This window comes from Ipomoea triloba, chromosome 3 (assembly GCF_003576645.1).
Source record: "Ipomoea triloba cultivar NCNSP0323 chromosome 3, ASM357664v1".
Classification (NCBI taxonomy): Eukaryota; Viridiplantae; Streptophyta; class Magnoliopsida; order Solanales; family Convolvulaceae; genus Ipomoea; species Ipomoea triloba.
In genome coordinates this window covers 21,621,560-21,643,845 of record NC_044918.1, presented here as the reverse complement: position 1 = coordinate 21,643,845, position 22,286 = coordinate 21,621,560, and the positions used below count along the sequence as shown (strand labels likewise).

Sequence of the window (22,286 nt, the reverse complement as noted above, 5' to 3'; positions counted from 1 at the left end):
CGAAAATTTTACTTTACCATCTCATGCAATTTGTACAATAGAATTTGTACCACTAACTTATTTGATCTCTTGATTTTCAATATTATTTTTATTTCTTTTCGCTTTGGTCCGATATATAAACCTATTTGTTGTCGTAAGTACTTAAAAGTGACAAATGACGCTAGTTAAACCTAATTGGTAGTCTAAGTAGACAACCTAACCCTATAACAAACAACATTTCTCTAGATGGTTCGTAAGCACCTAATTGCTACTCAAATGGAATCCAGCGAAACGAGCAAGAAATCATATAATAACGAATCACAAGAATAATTAATAAGTATGCATCCAAATTAATTATACTTATGCTATAACCAATAAATAATTAACATGGAGTTGAAAATCTAAAACCCTAGCTACTCGTAATTAGTGATTGATAGCAAAATAATTAAGAATTACAGAAATTCAAATAGAAATTAAAAGAACCAACCGATACAAAAGATTTCGATCGTTGCATCATCCGCTCCTATCATTCTTCCACTGCCGCCGCTCTTCTCTTTTCTTTCTCTCTGCCGGCCGTATCCTTCTCTTAATTTACTTTCTATCGTATCCCCTTCGGCCCTTTGCCACTTCATTTTTCCCCTTTTATTATTTCCTCTTGTCGTGCCTTCATTCCCTTTCTTTCCTTCTGCTCCAATACGTTTCTTTTAATTTCTTTAATTGTTTTTACCCTTTTTCTTGATTTCTTTTTTCTTTAATTCTTTTTATTCTCCCATCAGGAAACAAAATCAATTTAATCAATTCTAATATCATATTAATTCATTAAGACTTTTATATGAAAAAAAATTATATTTAACTACTAAAAATAATATCAAATAAGAGCCCAAAGCCCGACTGTGGTTAATTTATTTTAAATCTTTTCTAATATGTTGTTAGCATTAAACATATATATTTTTATTTTCAAAAAATTGATGTGGCAAATTAGTAAAATAAGTGATAGTGAACTTATTTGTTGCAATTTAGTAATTTTTGTTATTGAATTATAGAGCGTCACAAATATTTGTAACAATTTCATCACAAAAGTGACAACATGAATGACAATAGTATTTTTGTCACAATCGTATCTCATTTCTAATAATGGTACTAACTAATTGTATTTTTATTGGAAAAATAGTTCTCACAAATATTATAAAACTTGCCATGAACACTGAGGATTTGGGTTTGGGATGAGCTCATTGTGCACAAAAGTGTATAGTTTGGTGTTGAGTCTCGAAACTAGATTGACTCGATTTACCTCTTCATGGGCTTGGACCGGGTTCATGGGGTTTGAGATATTGACTGACAAAGTCGGGAAACTTGGGTTATCAAGATTTGTGGATGGCAACCCATTGGGGTAGCTCAATTGGCAAGTGATCTCTCTTTGTGGGGAGGAATTGCGGGAGAACCCGTGTTCAATTCCCACAAGTGACAATTTCCCTTGGGTGGACCCTGGACCGTTAAACGGACGGAGAGAAAGACCATATAAATTTACCCAAAAAAAAGATTTGTGGATGCCACATAAACTATTTTAAAAAATATTTTTTTCTTTATTTAAATAAAATTAAAGAAATTAAAAGTTATGTTGATGTAGCTTCCACGCAGTATCAATTGTGGGGATGCATCCATTGTAAGAACTTACAAGGTTGAATTTCCAAAGATCTTTTATGAATTCAAGATGATTGTATGTCAATTATTGTTGAATTAATTTGTAATTCAATTCTATGTTCAATTACTTGTTCTTGTTAATTGTTCTAACTACTTAGGTTGTGGTTTATTCAGTAATATCATATGAATAGTAATTGAAATGATACAAGTAATTTGATAACCAAATCCACAGTGATAACCTCTCCTACATCTGGTTTGGGGGGAGGGGGTGCAGTTGTTATGCCGTGGACCCAGGTCCACCTTAAGGTGGACTTGGGTCCAATACGACGCCGTTTCACAATTTTTTATTTTTTATTTAAAAATTAACGGCTCCTCATCGCAACAGAACACAAGTTCTACATTCACAGACCCTATACTCCATATTCACAATTTGAAATTAAAACTCCACATTCACACATTACAGGGCTGCTAGAACTCTGTTAACTCTACTACTGGTTCACACATTCATAACTCTACATTCACAAATTCTATACTCCATATTCACAATTTGAAACCTCCACATTCACACATTTCAGGGCTATATGTTTAGTAAAAACCTCCACATTCACACATTTCAGGGCTATATGTTTAGTAACTATAATACCACTGTTATATATTCACACATTCAAAACTCTATATTCACAGGTCCTATACTCCATATTCACAACTTGGGAACTCCACATTACACATTCACACATTACAGGGCTACAAGTTGCTAGAACTCTGTTAACTCTACTACATATTCACACATTCATAACTCTACATTCACAAATTCTATACTCCATATTCACAATTTGAAACCTCCACATTCACACATTTCAGGGCTGCTAGAACTCTGTTAACTCTACTACTGATTAACACATTCATAACTCTACATTCACAAATTCTATACTCCATATTCACAATTTGAAACCTCCACATTCACACATTTCAGGGCTGCTAGAACTCTGTTAACTCTACTACTGATTAACACATTCATAACTCTACATTCACAAATTCTATACTCCATATTCACAATTTGAAACCTCCACATTCACACATTTCAGGGCTATATGTTTAGTATTTTTTTAAAAAAAAATAGTGAAACGTTGTCGTATTGGACCCAGGTCCACCTTACAAAGTGGACCTGGGTCCACGGCAGAATTTGCCGAGGGGGTGGGGGGCACCAAATTGGTGAAAACACAATCAGTTAATGTGCAAACTCCACAAACAAAGATGGTGAGACTAATTTTACTAAGTGATAAACCAACTTGAATCGTAAAACCCAAGCTTTGTTGCAACACCTTCTTGATTGACAAAACAAACAGTTTGTACAAATCACCAAGTTGTTTGTCATAGATTCACGTACTCATTCACTAACCGCATTACACAATCTACTTATTCGTGTTCACGCCCAATTGTGTAATCAATACACATATTCTTCAAAGCATCTACTTATCACGTTTCTGATCAAACACTTGCTTTGAGTGAATTGAAGCATTCCATTTTTCATTTGAGAGAAAGAATTATTATTATTAGAATTGCTCTATGTTTTTCTTTTTATCACTCTTCAATAAACTTTTTTAGATCATTCTTTGTATATTTATTTCTTGCATCTTTCATATGCGATTCATGGAACAGAGCTAAGATATATTAGTTAGATAAACTAACTAATTCCTTCATTTCTTGAATTTCAATTTGGACGCTTGATTATGGTAACTACTTGATTAGCTTCTGCATCTCAGATTTGCATTGATGTCTTTTGGATTAGAGTCAATAATCGTCTTCGTTTTTTGACCTCAACTTCTTCTATTAAAGGTACTCCTGAAGCAGTTCGTCCATCAGTCAATTAACTTGTCTAAAACGTATGAACTTACTTGACACTTCCACTCTAATTTTGTCATAATAACAAAGTCAATTAACAATGAGGTTCTAACTCATAATCAATCTATAACACTAACATTTAAAAAAAAAAAAAAACCAAAAACAAACAAACAAACAAACAATCAAGCAAACGAAAGTCACATTAATATTAACTACTTGCAATAACATATGATTTATAGGTAAAAATGTTTATTTGCATTTTAAGAATTTGAGAACTAATATAAAGTTTTTTGTAGTTCAATACTACAATTAACTTTTTTTTTTCTAAATAATTTAGATGGTTATTTGACCATTATCTATAAAGTAATACATTTGATGTACTTCCTTTTAACCAGCTCCCATTTTTTTTATATGCACATACTTTGAATTGGCCTATTTGTCTCTTTAGTTTATCTCCATAGATTCACATTTTAAGCAATAAATGACACTTAGCAAACTTTCTTCTTTTCTAGAACATAGGGCATCCCCAACCCTTCTCCACTTATATCCTCATTTTGTAGGCATATTGATGAGCATTATTTTTATTATTAATTTAAATAAGCTTTTATAATGAATAAACAATATTTGATCAATTATGTATCCATTATTATTATTAATTGTTTTTGTAATCATTTTTGATCAATCATTAATAATGGGCTTTAATTTTATTATTGAGGAATTATTTTAATTAAAAGTTTGTCAGTCCACTTCCTTAAGTCTAGCGCTTTGAGTCGACGTAAAAATGGGAGAATGAGTGATTTGCAGAAGCTTTGATTGGTCATGGTGGAGGAGCGTGAAACTTGGAGAAGAATCAGTCGACAAACAACTTTTCGATGCAGGCTTCTCTTCATCTAGATCAAAGGCTATGCAGATTACGGAAAAGATTGATCATCAAGTTCTATAATAAATAGAGCCATGGGATTTGAGGAAAGCATCAACGTCTTTCACCAAAAGCTGTTTGGAGATTTCCAATCGGCGATGACCTTGGGCTTCAATAAATTCCGGTCGGCACAACTTGGTTTGGGTTTGCCACAACAGCAATTTGGACACCATACTGATTAGTTAGATAAAAGAAAAAATAAACGCTTAATTGATTGACAAAGTTAAACTAAATAACAATCAAAATAGAAAAGTATGCTTTTCTATTTTGATAGTTATTTAATTTTCTCATTCATGGTAATTTATTTGCTTAGCTTCTTTGAGTTTTGATTTAAATATTTTGCACTTGAATTGATCTTTATCTTTGACACTAGCTATCACACCCGCGTTGCGCGATTAAACCAATACCCAATGCGTAGTTTTAAATTAGTGTTCCTTAATTGGTTAAAGTAGTCATATGATAATGAGAGATCGAGGTAAAAAATGCTAAATTAATAAAAAATCAAAGAAATAGTTTCGATGCGTATATATTTTAATAAAACATAACAAAATTGTAAATAGCTAAATTACAATTAAAGTAAGTATAAACAAATAAACCACTAACTATAAATGACTATCTATCCTGATCAACCAATGAAAAAAAAAACAATTGGATAAAGAGTACTAATTTGAACGGAGTAAATAAATTTTTCTTAGTGCGCATTTACTGAGGCTCGGAATTATCTTCATCTTTTCCATCTGTAGTGAAGTTGAGTTTCCTTTTGCTGGTTGTGCCTTTATTGCATCTTGTTTACTGAAGGTAATGAATGAGAATGATTCGTTCAATAATGTTATGGTATATGATACCATGTTTTGCCTTGTTGTGTATAAGATTGAGACCTCAATTGTATTATATATTCTTTATTTTGTAAGCGGTTATTGATATGTGGAATTCTTAGTTGTTGACCATGCAACTAATAATGATAAATAATAATAATAATAATAATAATAATAATAATAAGGGAGATTTTTTTTTTTACTATTTACTTACAGTTTCTTCCTCAAGGACGATGAGCATATACTTTTTCCCAGGTGTTCCAATAACGTTTTTTGGTTCGTTTTTTTTAATGATATGAACTTTAGAACTCCAGCCCACAGTTTGTGTGTCAATATCAATTAACTTTACTGTATTTGCCATGACTAATATCTTTGTGCCATTGAAAATATGTTCATAAAGGATGTTATGAAATAATATAATGGGAACCACAACATAAATTTAAAAACCATAGATTAGGGAGTAAAGAGTAACTAAAATGTGTAAATTATAGAGGAATATAATAAGAACCACAACATTACATACAATGATACAAGTATAGATGAACAGATTATACAATAGATATATTTACATAATGATATTGAAGTTATACTAATTATTGAGTATACTATCATTGATTTTTTTTTTAAAAATTGTAATCATTATGCGTACAAATACAAATAATAGAACTAGATGATAATGTCACGTAGATGATGTGTTGCAGAATATGTTAGGTTTAGTTTTGGGTGAATACCAGTGAGAAGGAGAGGGGTTTAATTATATACTGTTGTTGTATCACTTCTATAGAATCCTATTAAAACTTCAATATTCTAATTTTAAGTTAGGAATCTATACACAATTGTATTATAGAATTCTATTAAGACTTCAATTTGCTAATTTAAAGTTAGGAAATTAACACATGAGATGTTGTGATTATTAAGAAACAAATTGTCAATTTGTTTGGAAACCACAATAAAGAAATTAAACAAATTGCTTAAAGAATTTGACGCAAAACTTTCGTTATATTTGACGGAAAGAATTTGGTAAAATTATAAATGATTAGGATATATTAGGAATTTAATTGGAGGTCGCACAATAAGAAGAACACAGAGTACAATATGTTATAGCATATTATTACACCAACAATTTTTTTAGTTCCAGTTAGGGGTCTAACATTATTAGCTCTTATAATAATTGTATTGTATGTAGATGTAGATTTGTTTTTAGTACTTTAAATTGTTGAGCTAATCATTTTCAAGTTATTAAACTGCATTATAATTCCCTATGGGTTCAACCCATACTATTGCACACTATACACTATTACTACAACTAACTCATGCACTTGCGAGGACTTTATTAAAACTGTCCATCAACCTATCTCTTCACATCACTATTCTCTTCACATCACTATATAATCTCCTCTCATATTTTTTCTATAATCATTCCCCATTTTCTACCCTTTTGTGGGCCATACTCCTCTACACAGCCTACACTCTTACAAATCATCTATTATTTTATTCACTTTTTTTTACAATTAATATTTGTAACTTTATAATTATAATTTCAATTTTAAATAAAATAAATTTAAAATTAAACATGAAAATTTTAAAAAATTAAAAGTAAAAAATTTAGAAGAAGGAATAAAAACTAAAAACTAAACAAAACAAAACAAAACAAATAAACAAACAAAAATAAAACAACAGTCAATATAAAACATGCCCCCCACCCTCTGTGCGTGAATCTGGCGCGTGTTGTCTGGAGAGAATAGTATCTCCAGAGAAACTATCTTCTCTCCCCTATAATGTTATTATCCTCCTTTCTTCCCCTCTTTCTCCTTGGTTTGGATATGTCTTTAGAGACATGTTAGAGAAAAAGATTAACACAATATAATATAAAGTAATTTATTTTTTAAGTAAATACATAAAATGATTCATTGACTATAGCATAATTTACAAATTAGTACTTAACTATTGTTTGAATCCGATTAAATCCTCAACTATTTAATTTTTATCTGATTTAATCCTCTGTCAATTCTCCAATCTAAAGCTCATCATCTTCAAGATCATAAGAGTAATTTCATAAGCTATATCACTCACCTTTAGACAACTATAACACTTGTCACACACAATATTGTTGAACAAAATATTTAATAAAAAAATAGTTTAATTAACACCTGAGGAGTCTACCAATCTCAAATAGCTTTTGTACTTGTATGCCAAAGCTTCTGGTCAAATTATTAATTTTGAGAAATCCTCATTATGTTTTAGTGGGAATATGAGGGAGGAGATAAGGGAGAGAGTTGGTGTTGCCTTGGGAGTTAGGAGTGTAGGAGGATGTGGTAATTACTTAGAGCAACTCCAAGGGAGCACTAAAATGCCAAATTCCAACTGCAAAACACTATTTCGCCATTTTTATCTCCTCCAACCCGCGGCAAAACGGCAAAAGAAATGCTGAAAGTAAACAGTGTCGCGCCATATATGGCTCGACACTGTTCACCCATGACAAATGTGGTAGGGGTGCCAAAATTACTTTCCTATCCTTGATTCTTTATACAATTCCAAATGTACCCTTACTTTAATTTGTTTTAGATGTATTCTTTTATTTTGTTAAATAATTAAATTTAAAATTTGTATTATATATATATATAGCATTTTAAAGATCTCATCAAGACAATTGAAACGAGACTAATATTAAACATATTAACTAAATTTTAAAATATTTTATATTAAAATATTAATGTTACTAAAAAGTTATTATTTACCTAACAAATTATATTTTATATTAAACTAATTAAATTCGAACTAGTAAAGTTTTAAAGTTTGAGAAACTAAATTCTTTTAGTGTAGAATAATATTTGGTGTAGAAATTTAGTGTTTTGGTATAATGTGTTGGAGATGAATAAAATTTGGTGTGACAATCGATAAGGTGAGTGCAAAGATGGGATTTGACTGTGTAATTAGAGACAAGAACGGGCACTTCATATATAGCTACTAGAGGAATGTAGTGGGATGGGGTATTCTCTCAAAGAGAGGCAAAAGCAACAAACATTAGAGAAGCTTTGAGTTTGATAAAGGACTTGAATATGGACAATGTCCATGTGGAAACTGACTCTCTTCAAGTTGTTCAAAGTATCTCTCAAAGTAGATGAGAGTCTTCCTTTCATTTAATTCTAGGAGATATTAAAAACTTATTGAGTGAATTTTCTTATATGTTTTTATTGTTTTCTTGTTGATCAGCAAACATGACTGCCCATACTGTTGCTAGACAGTCTGTTTCTAGGTCTGATTGCTTAGAATAATTTTCTAACCCTCCATCTTATATTTGTAATGTGTTGCCTGCGAACTTAGTTTAATGAAGTGTATTCCTTTAAAAAACATAAAATTAACACTTATTTATTTAAAAAATAGAGTCATTACCATTTTTGGTCCTACTGTTATGGTGACATTGTCAATTTTAGTCCACTTCATTAATTTTTGCCACATTTTAACCACTCTTATTTAACCATTGCCACTTTTAGTCCATCGTTAGAAAATCCGTCCAAAGACCGTCAAACAGAGGGGTATTTTTGTCTTTTCACGGTGTTTTTGTCTTTTGCCACATACCATTTGCCTATACCATTTGCGTCCATCGCTATACCATTTGCCGGCGGCGAGAAGATATCAACCGACCCAATGCATGAAGTTGGGGGCAGAAGAAGAGGCAGCAAACGCTACCTCGGAAAAATCGCTACTGCAGAGAAGGTCCTACCTCGGAACGCCACCAAAGTCGCCGCCTGCTTTGCTCGAGAACCAACAATGCCGACTTGCTACGCCGGTCACTGCCACCATCCATCGCTGCTGCTGGTCGCTCACGCTCGTAGAGGAAATCCACATAACATTGGATTACCCAAAAGTTCTGTTTTTTGTGTGCTTTGAGTTGATCTTGTGGCGAAATGTTGAGAAAGGAGAAGTTTTGGTGAAAAAGATTTGAGCTTTTTTGGGAAGAAGAGATGGGTTTGGTGATACTTTGTGTGATTTTCATTCTTCTTGGGGTTTCTGCATAATCTTAGGCCCAAAATCCCCAGAAACTGACATGTAATCCGGTGGATTTGAGATCTTTGGAGGGTTTCTTGGATTTACTGGAGTCTGGTGTTGATGGGTGGGAGAGAAATTCTTCATCTTCTTCTTCTCCCATTTGCTGCAATTGGGTTGGCATAATGAATTCTCTGGTCCATATTTCATCTCCCATGGCATAATGAATTCTCTGGTCTATTTCCAGGCACTTTAAACCTGCCTGCTGTGAGGTTCCATTGAACAGAGGCTCTGGTATGTGGCAAAAGACAAAAACATCGTGAAAAGACAAAAATACCCCTCTATTTAACGGTCTTTGGACGGATTTTCTAACGATGGACCAAAAGTGGCAAGGTTTAAATAAGACTGATCAAAATGTGGCAAAAATTAATGAAGTGGACTAAAATTGACAATGTCACTATAACAGTAAGACCAAAAATGGTAATGACTCTAAAAATATATATATATAAACACCTATAAGTTATTTGTAGAACAACAGTTGTGCATCCTGGGCCACGTGTTTATGTTTCCCGTCACATGATGCAGTGCGCCGTAGACCCGTAAAGACATTTTCAATTTCATGAGTGATATTATTCAAAACGAAATTTTACCGCTCATTCAGTTTTGCCGCCAACACAGTCCCTTCTGGAATCTTAGGCGCGTGCCGCCGGCAGAAGCCATTTCTGGTGTCGTGAGAATCTGAACGCTCTATTAACTTTGGCGCAGTTTGAGCTCTCCTCCGCTGCAATGGCGGAGCCGTTTGACTACTCGAACACCCAGCGCATAGTCCTCCTCATAGATCTTCACCCGCTGCAGACTTTCCAGAACCCTATCTGTTACCTAACTTCCGTCTCCGCAGCCGCCAAGCGCCTCCTAACCTTCGCTCCCCTTTCTCAATCCCTCTTCTCCTTCAAATTCTTCTTCTCCTCTCTCTCCCCTCTCCTCTCCGCCTCCGCAGTCGGTCGTCTCATCGGTAACGCATCCGCCTCTCCTCTCTCTTTCACCCACCCTTCCCAAACCCTAGCTTCCCTTACCGATGTGCTCACGTCTATGTCCATTCCGGTGGAATTTGAGGTAGATCCGCCTCGCGCTTCTTGTGTCGCGAGCTCTCTGCACCAGATCATCCGCGATTATGCTTTGGAATCTGAAATCGACAATCTCCCAGGTATGGCTAGTGTCGACTTCCCGAAAATTTCTTCGAATTTGGTGCTTTTGTTTTCGCCTATGCCTAAGTCGATGGGTTGCTTATCTGAGTATATGAATCTGGGTGGGAATTCCGAAAATTTAAGGGATTTTGATGGATTTATGGTCAAATTTCGCGAGTTGTTTTGTACTCTAAGCAATGCGTTTGCTAATAGAGATATTCAGTTTAGTTGGATTGATGTGAGAGATGGCCCCGTGGAGTGTGTGGATAATGTGAAAGTTGATGAATTTGGAGGATTAATGCTTTTAGAGAAAGGAATTAAGAGCTATGGATGGGGTTTTAGTTCAACGGACTCAATTGTTTTAGGTTCTGCTCTGATTCCGTTCGGGTTGATATATCCTAAAATAGGGGTTTCTTTAGAGTTTTTGAATTGTACTGATGATGCTCTTAAAGGTCGTTTTGGACATCTAAATCTTGAGATCCTTGATGTGAAGGGAAAGCCTTTGGAATGGAAGTGTTGTGATCTTGAATTTCTGAATCTGAATATACTGCCTAGGCTCAGAACTGATAATATTCTGAGTACTTTAGGACTTATTGATTCACAAAGTGAGGTCTGCAATGGAGAATCAGTTTGGTGTATTGGTGAAGGGGTGATAAGGATGCAAATTAAGGCTATTCAAAGGTATGGTGTGGCTGGAAAAGTTGAGGGGTGCAGAACTGGTTCCATTGTAGTACGAGAGATTTCTGGAGATTCTAAGAAATGCAAAACCAAAGTTGCTGATGATTTCTTTGCTTATAGAGTTCTTGACTTATTGTCTGGAGAGACGGGCGAGATTACACAAAGAAACTCCATGCCTATCTGGAACATCCTGCTGAATTTTCTGTACAAGGAAGGCTGCCAGGCCACAGTGTCCCTCTCAAGTGACAGTGGACAGACATCTGCGGGCATTCTCAAGCCTCTGACGGTTCACTTAGCGCTGCTTTCAGTCATTGAAAATGATAATGTTAAAGAACCTGATTGGAATCAATCAGGGTCTGCAGATGTAGGGGAGAGGATTCACGACACACTTGTTGATGCAAATGACAGCAATGTGTTTAGTTCTCAAACTTCGACTTCTACGAATTGTGAACCACTAGGGAATGGGAAAAGAAAAAAGAATAAGAAGTCTTTGGTTCAGAATCTGTCTTGGAGCTCATTTTGTGACTTGGCTTTTAAATGTTCTGATTTTGATTTGGTTGAGGTCTGCTTTGCCAGGAAACTTGAAACCCCAAAGACGCTAAAGTTCTTAAAATGCTGGATGGAGCAAATCAAAAAGTCCAGCAGCAGTTGGCTAAGAGCACCTCCTCATTTATCCCAGTCACAGCAGGACATGTTACAGCCTTTATTCTCTCAAGTAAACATAATGCAGGAGGGAGATGCATCTTTGTCTTGCTCTGAAACTGCTGAAGTCTTTTTCGGTAATCTTCCAAAAAAGATTGAGCATGGTCTAAGATCTGGAATGGATTTGCAGAGTTTTGCTGAACGTCTAGTAAAGTCATCTATACGTGTGTTATCTCAAAAATATGAAACAGATGATACCGTAGGTGTTCGTACTGAAAAGATAAAAGGAGACAATGTTCATAAGAACTTAGCTGCAGAACTCATGGAACTTCTATTAAGGAAGCCCAAAGAAATGAAAGAAAAGCTGGCGTCTAACAATCCTACCTCTGAAGCATCTGATTTCAGTACAACCTCAGAAACTATTGTTAGAGAGTATCCTTTTCATTGTAGCTTCAATGTTAAAAAAATATCCTGCAGTCACTCAACTTCACCAAGTCGGAATTTTATACTTGTCTGTATTTCCTTAATTTGCACTAGATATGAATTGCAGGTTTTGCTCCGGATGGAAATACTTCGTTCAGATCTTTCTGCGAGTATGAAAGACTCCTCAAAGGAGACGCTTGTGAAGCATATTTGCTCCCTTCTAGAGATAATTCAGTACCTTGTTGAAGGAGGCATTCATGGCCATGTTAGCCTTTATGATTATGTTGAGCGGACCATCAGGACAAGGTAAAGATTTTCACATTAATGTAACCTATCATGTAAGTTTTGGTTTAGTGATTTGTGTTATACTGGCCATTCTGTTCTAAGATAACAAACACATCCCTCTCTAAACCCCCAAATTCAGGTATTGTCACATTCTTGAAGATGCTGTAAATAAAATCTACACCCGAATGGAGCTACTACCGTTTGGTGATGAAGACCAAATTCAGGCTCACCTCTTCAACAGTGAGGATAGTAATCAATCTTGGAGGGAGAAACAAGACAGATATGAAATGACTGAATCCTATAGCATTCAACAATCAATTTTTACAGCAGATGACTCCAACCAGCCACTAGATGCCAATGAGAGCTCTGAGGGGATTAGAGAGGAGGAACACGCACGCAAGGTAACTGAAGCTCGTGAAAGGAGAGAGAAAGCTCTGAGATTCGTATACCATTCAAGGATGCGAGACCTGCAGAGAGTATGGGCGCCCAGGCAGCTTAAGGCACCAAAAGGAAAATCTGAACAGCAGGAGGACTCTAAAAGGAAAGAGAGGCGAAAAGCTCATTACAGTGTGGTGTGTGAAACCCCAATGACCGAAAGAAAACGTGTGCGCTCTTGTGATGGGGATGAGGTGCACACAGACTCCGGGAACTCTTCACAATCTGTTTCCAAGGCACTGTTTCAGGATAGCTAATGATGAGCTTCAGAGCTGGCTTGGCTACTGCATTGATTTTCATCAGCTGCCAATCCAAGAAAACAAGATCTAAGATGACAGATTGATAGTGCTTTGTTTAGTTCACTATTTCAGTAGGTAGTATTTGAGGGAAGGTCTAAGATGATAGTGCTAATGCATCATTGTTAGTCCGAAGTGTAAATCCCAAACATCACAGACGACCCTTCTTTTTTCTTCTGTAATTTATAATACAGATAACATTAAGAAATGCAAGTTAACCATAGTATACCATCATTGAATTCAGATCCTACATTTGTACTTAAACCCTTGAGTCCTTGACCAGCTTCGACCTGGATGTTTGCTTTCTGTTAATTCCACTTCATTTTTGCTTTAGTATTCACTTTATCTGATGTAATTCATTAACTGACGAGTTTAAGAGCATTCTTTAGTAGTTGAATTATTTTGCGGTTTTTGAGAAGTTTTTGTAAGTGTGATTATGAAAGAGAAAATAGGAGGAGATGAAAAAAAAAAGCAAATTTAATTTAAAAAATAAAAATAAAAAAGCAAATGTCAAGCGTGCACTGCACGCGCCTGCTGGGCGTACACAAGAAAGAAAGCATTAATTTTTATTTTTTTCTTGGGAATCTAAATATCTCATACTTTGTAAGAACTTCCAAATCACTCTCTCTCCTTCTCTCTCTTGCCATGGTGGATGCTTCTCTGACAATAACTCAATATTATCCTTTGATAGGGATGCTCTAATTAGTATATTTATGTCATTGTATCTAAATTACTATTTTTTTTTGAAAGCTATCTAAATTATTATTAGTATTGCATATAATTTATTTCATTATTGTTCAATAATTTAGTTGATTATGCTAAAATAAAGAATTTTATGTATGTTATGTAACGTTTTTTATAGGGACTAAAATTGTTATTTCGCACATAGTTTAAGGGTTAAAGATTATAATGCATATAACTTTGAAAATAAGTATGTATCACATGTATAATTGTAGGATCAAAAATAATTTTGCCTTTAATTAATTAAACATTAAACATTTGGAAACAAAGCACTCAACAACTCTTTTTATTAATATCTTCTATTTTATTTAATTAAACATTTGAAATAATATATATAAACAAGTAGTTTTATCTAGCTAGATCAATAAGCCAATAAATAAGAATATACATTTATAATAATTAACAAAATACGCCATTTTCATCAAGTTTAAACTATCAAAATACAAATGTATAATTCAATCAAACCTTTCAATTAATCAAAAGAAAAATAAAATATATGATATTATTATCATAGAAAAACAAATTAAATTATACATATCATAGTATCAATCTGCATTGATCCAACAAAGAAACTAATAAAACATAGCTACTCAATGGCACATAACAATCTACATATATTATTAACAATGTTGAGATGATAATCAAAATGGCTCAACTTGTTAATGAAACCACAACAATTTACTAGTTCATATCTTGGTCGAGATGTCAACGAGGTGGGACAAGATGAGGGCACATCCCCTCCCCTATCTTCTAACTTTCTTTCCACTTATTGTCCTCGCCGAGGATGGGAAAAAACTCCCCATTCCCATTCCTACCTCTGTAGAGATTGTTGGTCCATAAGAAAATTAATTTTGAAAATATTTTGAAAATATCTAGTCATGTCATTTCAAAAACACTCTAAGACATGTGACATTAACACTTTCATTAAAATTAAATTTACTTCCCCTATAAATATTAGAAGCGTTAGAGTTCTGATTTTCCAATATACAATGGATTATTACGATTTATTCAAGAATTCAAATAAACCGTATGGTAAACTTCAACAAAAATAAACACTTAAAAAAATTTATGTGATTTCATTTATCTGTTTTTCATTTTTCAATTTTTTATATATCTCCAATTTTTTATTTTTCAATTCTCCATTTCTCAAATAATAATAAAGAATAATGTTCCCCTCCATTTTTCCATTTCGATACAAACGAAGTTGAGAGCCCCCCATTCCGTCCTTCCGCCAAACTCAGCGGCGATTTCTTCAAAGTCTGTCTCTCATTTCCGCCGCCGCACCTTTATACTCTCCCTCCGCTCTCATTTCTCCACCACTTCACTTTCTCTCTCTAAATTCCAAATTCTCTCACTCTCGGAGGAAGAATGGCTCAGGTGGTGGCTACTCGCTCGATTCAGAGCTCGTTCCCGAGCCCTAGCTGCGGATCACTCAACAGAAGAGTGGAGAAGCTCAAGCCGGCTGGCTTCGGCTCCACATTGTTGTCTCGGAGTGGGCGGAGCAAAAGCTCTAAAGCTGTGCGGATTAATGCGCCTGTGATTACTGCCAAGCTATCTGCACGCGCTGAGCCCCAAGTCCTCCCCGTGTCTCCTGCCGATGTTTCCCAGGTCGCATTTTTACTGCCAACAGTTTTTCATCCTTACATTGTTTAGTTTTACTTTATAAGATTATGTTTATAGAAATAGAGGAAAGCAAATTTGGAAGCAAGGCAGTGTTTTGAAAAGGATGATTACTTTTTGAGTTTGCAACTTGCTTCTTTGTTCCTTTTTTAGTTTTCTTAGGATATTTTTCCAGAATTCGAGTTTTGGTTTCATTTATGAGCCGGGAGGGTAGGTGTTCCAGCCTTCCAGGATAATTGGAATTGAATCACAACATAGGTCCAAGGTAAATATTTCCGTAAATTCGAAGAGATTACCTCTTCAAGAGACTATCTGAGGTCTGTGCATTCAGGTGCATGCAGATTAGTCATATATCATGTGAAAAAAAGATAACAAGAAATGTGGTTATTTGATAAATTATACACTTCTGGTATTTTTCTTAAAAGTACTCAACTTAATAAGAATCACACAATTTTTGTAAATTTTCACATTAAAGATTTTGAACTATAAGTTTTAACTCACATATGAATAATTAGGGAGTTAAATACAATATAATACAAGCAACATGTTCTGCAACTTCCACAGTTCCTGGGTTACATAAGTAAAATTTGTAAACAACTTGTTAAGTTGTTGTATACCAGTATACATACTTTGTGATTTATGGCTAATGAGAAATGGTACCCTCTTAATTGAAGGATGAATGTTTTGAAATATTTCAGAGTTGGATCACAAATTCAGAACGTAAATAGTTGTGGTTCGTTGTTGTCATGGTTTACTGATTGCTTTATAATTCCTGTTTTTCATTCAGGATGAAGAACAAATTCAGTATTTACAGACAGTTCAGCAACTTGGTAACACTTCAGTGGGTATGTGGTCTAAACCCATAGTGAGGCGTAAAACAAAGATCGTTTGCACAATTGGTCCTTCTACCAACACAAAAGAAATGATCTGGAAGCTGGCTGAGGCTGGAATGAATGTTGCTCGTCTCAACATGTCTCATGGAGACCATGCTTCTCATCAAAAAGTGATTGATTTGGTTAAGGAATATAATGCCCAATCAAAAGACAATGTCATTGCCATCATGCTTGATACCAAGGTAAGTTTATCCATTCATTCAATTATTAATTTTTATTATTATCTTCATCATCACTTGCTATAGGATGGGCGGCAAACTTGTCTTGTTTATTGCATCATTTGGGTTCCCAAAAGGACTAATAATGACTTACAGTTCAGAAAATTGCTTAGACAAAGGTGGTTGAATGGTTCCCACCAATGTGTTAGAGTGGTTGTGTGTTGAGTTAAATTGATGGCGTTCTAACATGGTTTGTTAAGAGATTCTGTTCACTTCAATTTATTATTTATAATTTCCCATTATTATAATCTAAGATTGGGCTATAATGCACATGGGCCAAACTATACTAAAAGATTGAATCCAACTAATTAGCTAGTCTAACCCATAGCCTTATAAACCCATATAGTCTCTCTTCACAAAGTGGACCAAACAGACTCTGATACCATGTTCACATGGACCAAACCACACTAAAAGATTGAATCCAACCAATTAACTAGTCTAACACATGGCCTTATAAACACATATATTCTCTCTTATTTTTTACAATGTGGATAACACCCATCAAGGAGTCACCATTGGTTTTTTTTTTTAAGGGGAAAAGGGAAAAACAGAAAAGAGAACAAATATGATCTTGCAGTTTGCACAAGATGACTACAGAAGCAAAAATAAATAAATAAATAATAAAAACAAAAGGGATCTAGATTTTGTCCTAATCTGATATAGAAGACTAAGGCGGCTTCATTGGTGAAATTTATGGTGGTTTTGAGCTTGTTCTGTTGACTTTGTCCAATAAAAAGATGAATTATTAGGAAAAATGTCCAAATTAGCCATTGAACTACATGCAAAAGTGCATTTAGGCCATCTAATTTTTTTTTTAAAAAAAAGAAGTACAATTAGGTCCCTCAACTGTCTAAAATTATGCAATTCGACCAAATTTGACCGGTTTCTCAAGTCTTCGTCTCCGGCCTGGTTCTTCGTATCCAACTTGGAGACAAAGAAGTTTCTTCGTCTCTGGCCGGACACGAAGACTGGGAAGGGGGGGGGGGATTTTTTTATATAATGTTATTTTATTTAAAATAAATTAAAAAAATAATAAATTTTTAATAGGATGACAGCCATGTCAGCAATGACTGAGGAAAAGATCAAATTTGGTTGAATTGCATAATTTTAGCCAGTTGAGGGACCTAATTGCACTTTTGTTTTTAGTTGGATGACCCAATTGCACTTTTGCGTGGTAGTTCGGTGGCTAATTTGAACCTTTTTCTGAATTATTATTATTATTATTATTATAAAAAGAAAATTGTCAACTAAGAAAAGACTTGGACACATTAGCAAAATATGGACACTTCAACAGCCAAATAAGTGGTAACTGGTTATAACCGTAGTTTACTGGCAAAAAGGCTTAGTTTATATGGAGCTTTTTCTAATTTGAGGGTGCAATTGAACTTTCTCAAATAGTTCAAGTGCTTATTTGGTCATTTCCCTTTTTAATATTGTAGGTCCATGCCCTATTTGCTTTCTGACCTAGCAATGAAGACAGCCATTTTTCCAAATTATACATTTTCTAAGCATAGAAAGTAGAAACTACCTGGTTTCTTGTGTTTTTAACTGTTAGAATTACATTTAGTTGGTAATGTTTTTCCACTTAGAGGGAGAAACAAAAGGAAGTAGTTCTTTAGCCTTTGCTTTTGTTTCTAATTGAGCAAACTTCTGACTCATGAAATCATGTCCTTGCAGTTCTTTTTCTCAAGATACTGCAATTATAAATTATGTATACATTATGGACTACTTATATTTTGTTAATTATTTTTTAATAGTATCAAACTCTTTCTTATTTGGTTGCCAAGTCATACTTTCTTATGTACTGTGATTTTCAAACTGACAGGGTCCTGAGGTTAGGAGTGGTGACTTACCCCAACCAATCACTTTAAAAAGTGGACAAGAATTCAGTTTCACAATTCAAAGGGGTGTTGGCACAGCTGATTGATTCAGTTTCACAATTCAAAGGGGTGTTGGCACAGCTGATTGTGTCAGTGTGAACTATGATGATTTCATAAATGATGTTGAAGTTGGGGACATGCTTCTTGTTGATGGTATGCCAGTTGTTGAAGTTGGGGACATGCTTCTTGTTGATGGTATGCCAGTGTTTCTTCTTTCTATATTTTTTCTTTTCACTGTGTTGATGATTTATCATTGTGCTTGGAATCACCAAATGCAATTCTACTAGGTTAACACATTAGAGAATGTAATAAAAAGTTTTTCTTAGTGGATTTTTGTGATAAATGACTTTCCACTCTATATCAGGAAAGGTTGAACTTTAGCTGGGCTTTAACCTGACAATTTCTGCTTTGAACTGAAGGAAATATGTACTTATATAATTTCTATTACAGGTGGCATGATGTCTTTGATGGTGAAATCCAAGACGAAAGATTCAGTGAAGTGTGAAGTTGTTGATGGAGGAGAGCTTAAATCTAGAAGACATCTTAATGTTCGAGGCAAAAGTGCCACACTTCCATCTATTACTGGTCATAACCATTATTCTTTAAATCTCATTTCATATCATGTATACATTTTTATTGTCTGTACACCGCAGAAACAAATATGCTCTTACTTGGTTATTATTCTTTCTCATCAAAATACAACAGAAAAGGACTGGGATGACATCAAGTTTGGAGTGGACAATAAAGTAGACTTTTATGCTGTTTCTTTTGTCAAAGATGCTGCAGTGGTTCATGAATTGAAGAATTATTTGAAAAGTAAATTCATATGGTGCATTTCCTTCCAAATAGAATGCTAGTATGTTGATGACCAATGCTATATTGCAGGTGGTTTAAATTTTTTAATTTTCTGTCACGTTCTTTTCTATCACAGGCTGTGGTGCGGATATTCATGTTATTGTCAAAATTGAGAGTGCAGATTCCATTCCAAATTTGCATTCAATAATAACTGCATCTGATGGGGTAATTTGCCTAAATTTTCACTGGCCAGGTCTCCAGTATATTTCAATTGATATTTTATAAGATAAAGTATTTAAGTGAATTAATTTTTTATCAGAGAAATTGCTTGGCAAGCATGTAGGATTTGCATTGTTTATCATGAAATATAATAAAATTCTATCTCTATTTTTGTTCTTTTGGTGGATAGTCACGATACATAAGATCTTAACAGTTTTGTATATAATTTTCAGGCAATGGTTGCAAGAGGTGATCTTGGTGCAGAGCTACCAATCGAAGATGTCCCATTATTGCAGGTAATAACTTCTTGAAGAATAGAATAGCCATGACTGGAGAGTTAACAAATGAAAGCATTTGTTTCTGTGTATAACCGATCAGTCACAGAAAAGCTGTTCCATCATAAAATGCAGGAAGAAATAATCAGGATATGCCGCAGTATGGGAAAAGCTGTAATTGTTGCTACAAATATGCTAGAAAGCATGATTGTTCATCCAACCCCAACCCGAGCAGAGGTATCAGATATTGCCATTGCAGTCAGAGAAGGTGCTGATGCTGTTATGCTTTCTGGTGAAACAGCTCATGGAAAGTAAGTGACCTCTCTATGAGCTACTTTTCATACCTTATTCTATTTAGATCCTCATTGATTTCTCCTGGTGTTTAGTTAATGCCTCTTTCATATCAGCCCTTATGTAAACATAATCAACCCTGCCAAGGGTGGAGGTGTACAGATTATGGTTTCTTGATACTTTGTATTAAGAGAAGTTGTGTTGTGGAAGGTTTTCCACAATAGATTTTAGTTATTAACAAACCATTTGATTTATGAAACAGGTTTCCCCTGAAAGCCGCTAAAGTTATGCACACTGTCTCCTTGAGGACTGAAGCAACCATAGTTGGTGGCGAAACATCACCCAATCTAGGCCAAGCCTTCAAGGTTCTTTGTTATTTGTTTATTGGGCTGATTTGTTCTTTCTATGCTTGCATCTCTTCCTCACCGCTTTATAAACTATTATTCCAGTATCATGACATATTATCATTTTGTTTTCTGCAGAACCATATGAGTGAAATGTTTGCTTTCCATGCCACCATGATGTCTAACACACTTGGAACCTCTATCATCGTCTTTACAAGAACTGGTTCCATGGCCATTTTACTGAGCCACTTTCGACCTTCAGGCACTATTTTTGCCTTCACAAATGAGTGAGTCTCTTCCATTAGACAAAACACAGATTTCTTGCCCATGAGATGGGTCGGGTCAAGATGAAAATGTAATACTTATACTGGAAAGTGTAATACTAATCAGGAATAAAATGTTTGTTACTTACAAGGGAAAGTGTAATACTTTTGAAAAAAATGTAATATTTTTACATTTTGATTTAAAAGTATTATATTTTCCCTTATAAGTAAAAAAACACTTTATTCCTAATTAGTATAAGTATTACATTTCCATCTTGACCTGACCCATCTCATAGGAGAGTCACTCCTTCCATTATAGGCTTACTAATTAGCATTGTTGAAATGGTGAATATCAATTGTGTTTTACACCTGACAAAGATTACTTGATATGACATAGATATGCATGATGATGCTACATGATATATAACCTTCGTTGTTTTCACTAGTTTTTCATAAACTCTGATGGATTTCAATGTAGCAGTGTTGCAAAATTATTACTAGCAGGTCTTTAATGCCACTAATTGATTTGCAGGGAGAGGGTACAACAGAGATTGGCTTTGTACCAAGGTGTATGCCCAATTTATATGGAGTTCTCCAAGGATGCTGAGGAGACTTTCACAAACGCATTGTCAATGTTGCAGGTGAAGTCATCCTCTCCATATCTTGATTTTAAAATATAATCCATTTTGGAGCAGTAATCAAATACTCCAATGTGAAATTCTGAAATCATGAGTTGATTGTTTCAATGGGACATTCATTGATCATTTCATTTCTAGTGTAGTCTGGTAATAGTATATGTGTGGTCACAAATTGGTTCATTGGCAATACAGAAGCAAGGGATGGTGAAGGAAGGAGAGCAGGTAGCGCTTGTTCAGAGTGGCACACAACCAATCTGGCGACTTCAATCCACTCACAACATTCAACTTAGGAAAGTTTAAAGCCTTTCATTTCATTTCATTTCAATTGGAACCCCTTTTTTTTTCTTCCATCCTAGCTATTTTTTTTTGCCCCAACTCATGTTGCATGTTACTTCTGTAATATGTTGCTCTACGTATTGTGCTTTCTATTCAATGCAAGTAATGAATAAAACCATTCAATTTACTTTAGTATTGTGCTTTCTATTCAAGGCAGTAATGAATAAAACCATTCAATTTACTTTAGTAATTTTTTTGAGTTAATTTCATTTTAGGTGACCCATTTTTAGTCTTTTTCCATAACATTCTTCTCTAGTTCTAGTATTATTGTGGTATGATGATCGTTAAATACAAAGATATTCGACTTGTTATATTTTTATTTTATTTTTATTTTTTAAAAATCATAATTAAAGACCTAAATGATTTTGTATTTATGTGATTTAAATTGTGTATTTATGGGATTTAAATTGTTTTGTTAATGGAAGATAAAAAATGATCATGCTAATATTTTTTTAAAAAAAAAGAGACAAGTGTATTACAACAAAAAATAGAATTAACTTTTTTTTTTTTGTTTTAATCTAGGGAAAGTGCGTAAGAAACCATTCAATTTAATTTAGTAAAACTTTTCTCTTTTATATATATATATATATATTTTATTTCTTTTATTTGTGTGTGTGTGTGTGTTTACACTTCGCATATAACACTAC

General features: G+C 34.3%; 2 protein-coding genes across 2 annotated transcripts; both read left to right on the top strand.

Annotated features, from left to right (window-relative positions):
• Nucleotides 1-9,845: 9,845 nt before the first annotated feature.
• On the top strand, nucleotides 9,846-13,457 carry LOC116011919. The gene is made up of 3 exons (XM_031251352.1): nucleotides 9,846-12,119; nucleotides 12,225-12,416; nucleotides 12,535-13,457. The coding sequence occupies exons 1-3, from the start codon at nucleotides 9,970-9,972 to the stop codon at nucleotides 13,085-13,087; spliced, it is 2,895 nt and encodes a 964-aa protein (XP_031107212.1). The 5' UTR covers nucleotides 9,846-9,969; the 3' UTR covers nucleotides 13,088-13,457.
• Nucleotides 13,458-15,071: 1,614 nt separating this feature from the next.
• Nucleotides 15,072-21,820, top strand: LOC116011689 (plastidial pyruvate kinase 2-like). Its single transcript, XM_031251090.1, has 13 exons — nucleotides 15,072-15,475; nucleotides 16,275-16,562; nucleotides 18,424-18,505; nucleotides 18,548-18,631; nucleotides 18,929-19,063; nucleotides 19,184-19,294; nucleotides 19,410-19,498; nucleotides 19,726-19,788; nucleotides 19,903-20,078; nucleotides 20,321-20,423; nucleotides 20,541-20,689; nucleotides 21,198-21,306; nucleotides 21,496-21,820. Exons 1-13 carry the CDS (start codon nucleotides 15,236-15,238, stop codon nucleotides 21,601-21,603), a joined length of 1,737 nt encoding a protein of 578 aa, XP_031106950.1. The 5' UTR covers nucleotides 15,072-15,235; the 3' UTR covers nucleotides 21,604-21,820.
• Nucleotides 21,821-22,286: the final 466 nt, after the last annotated feature.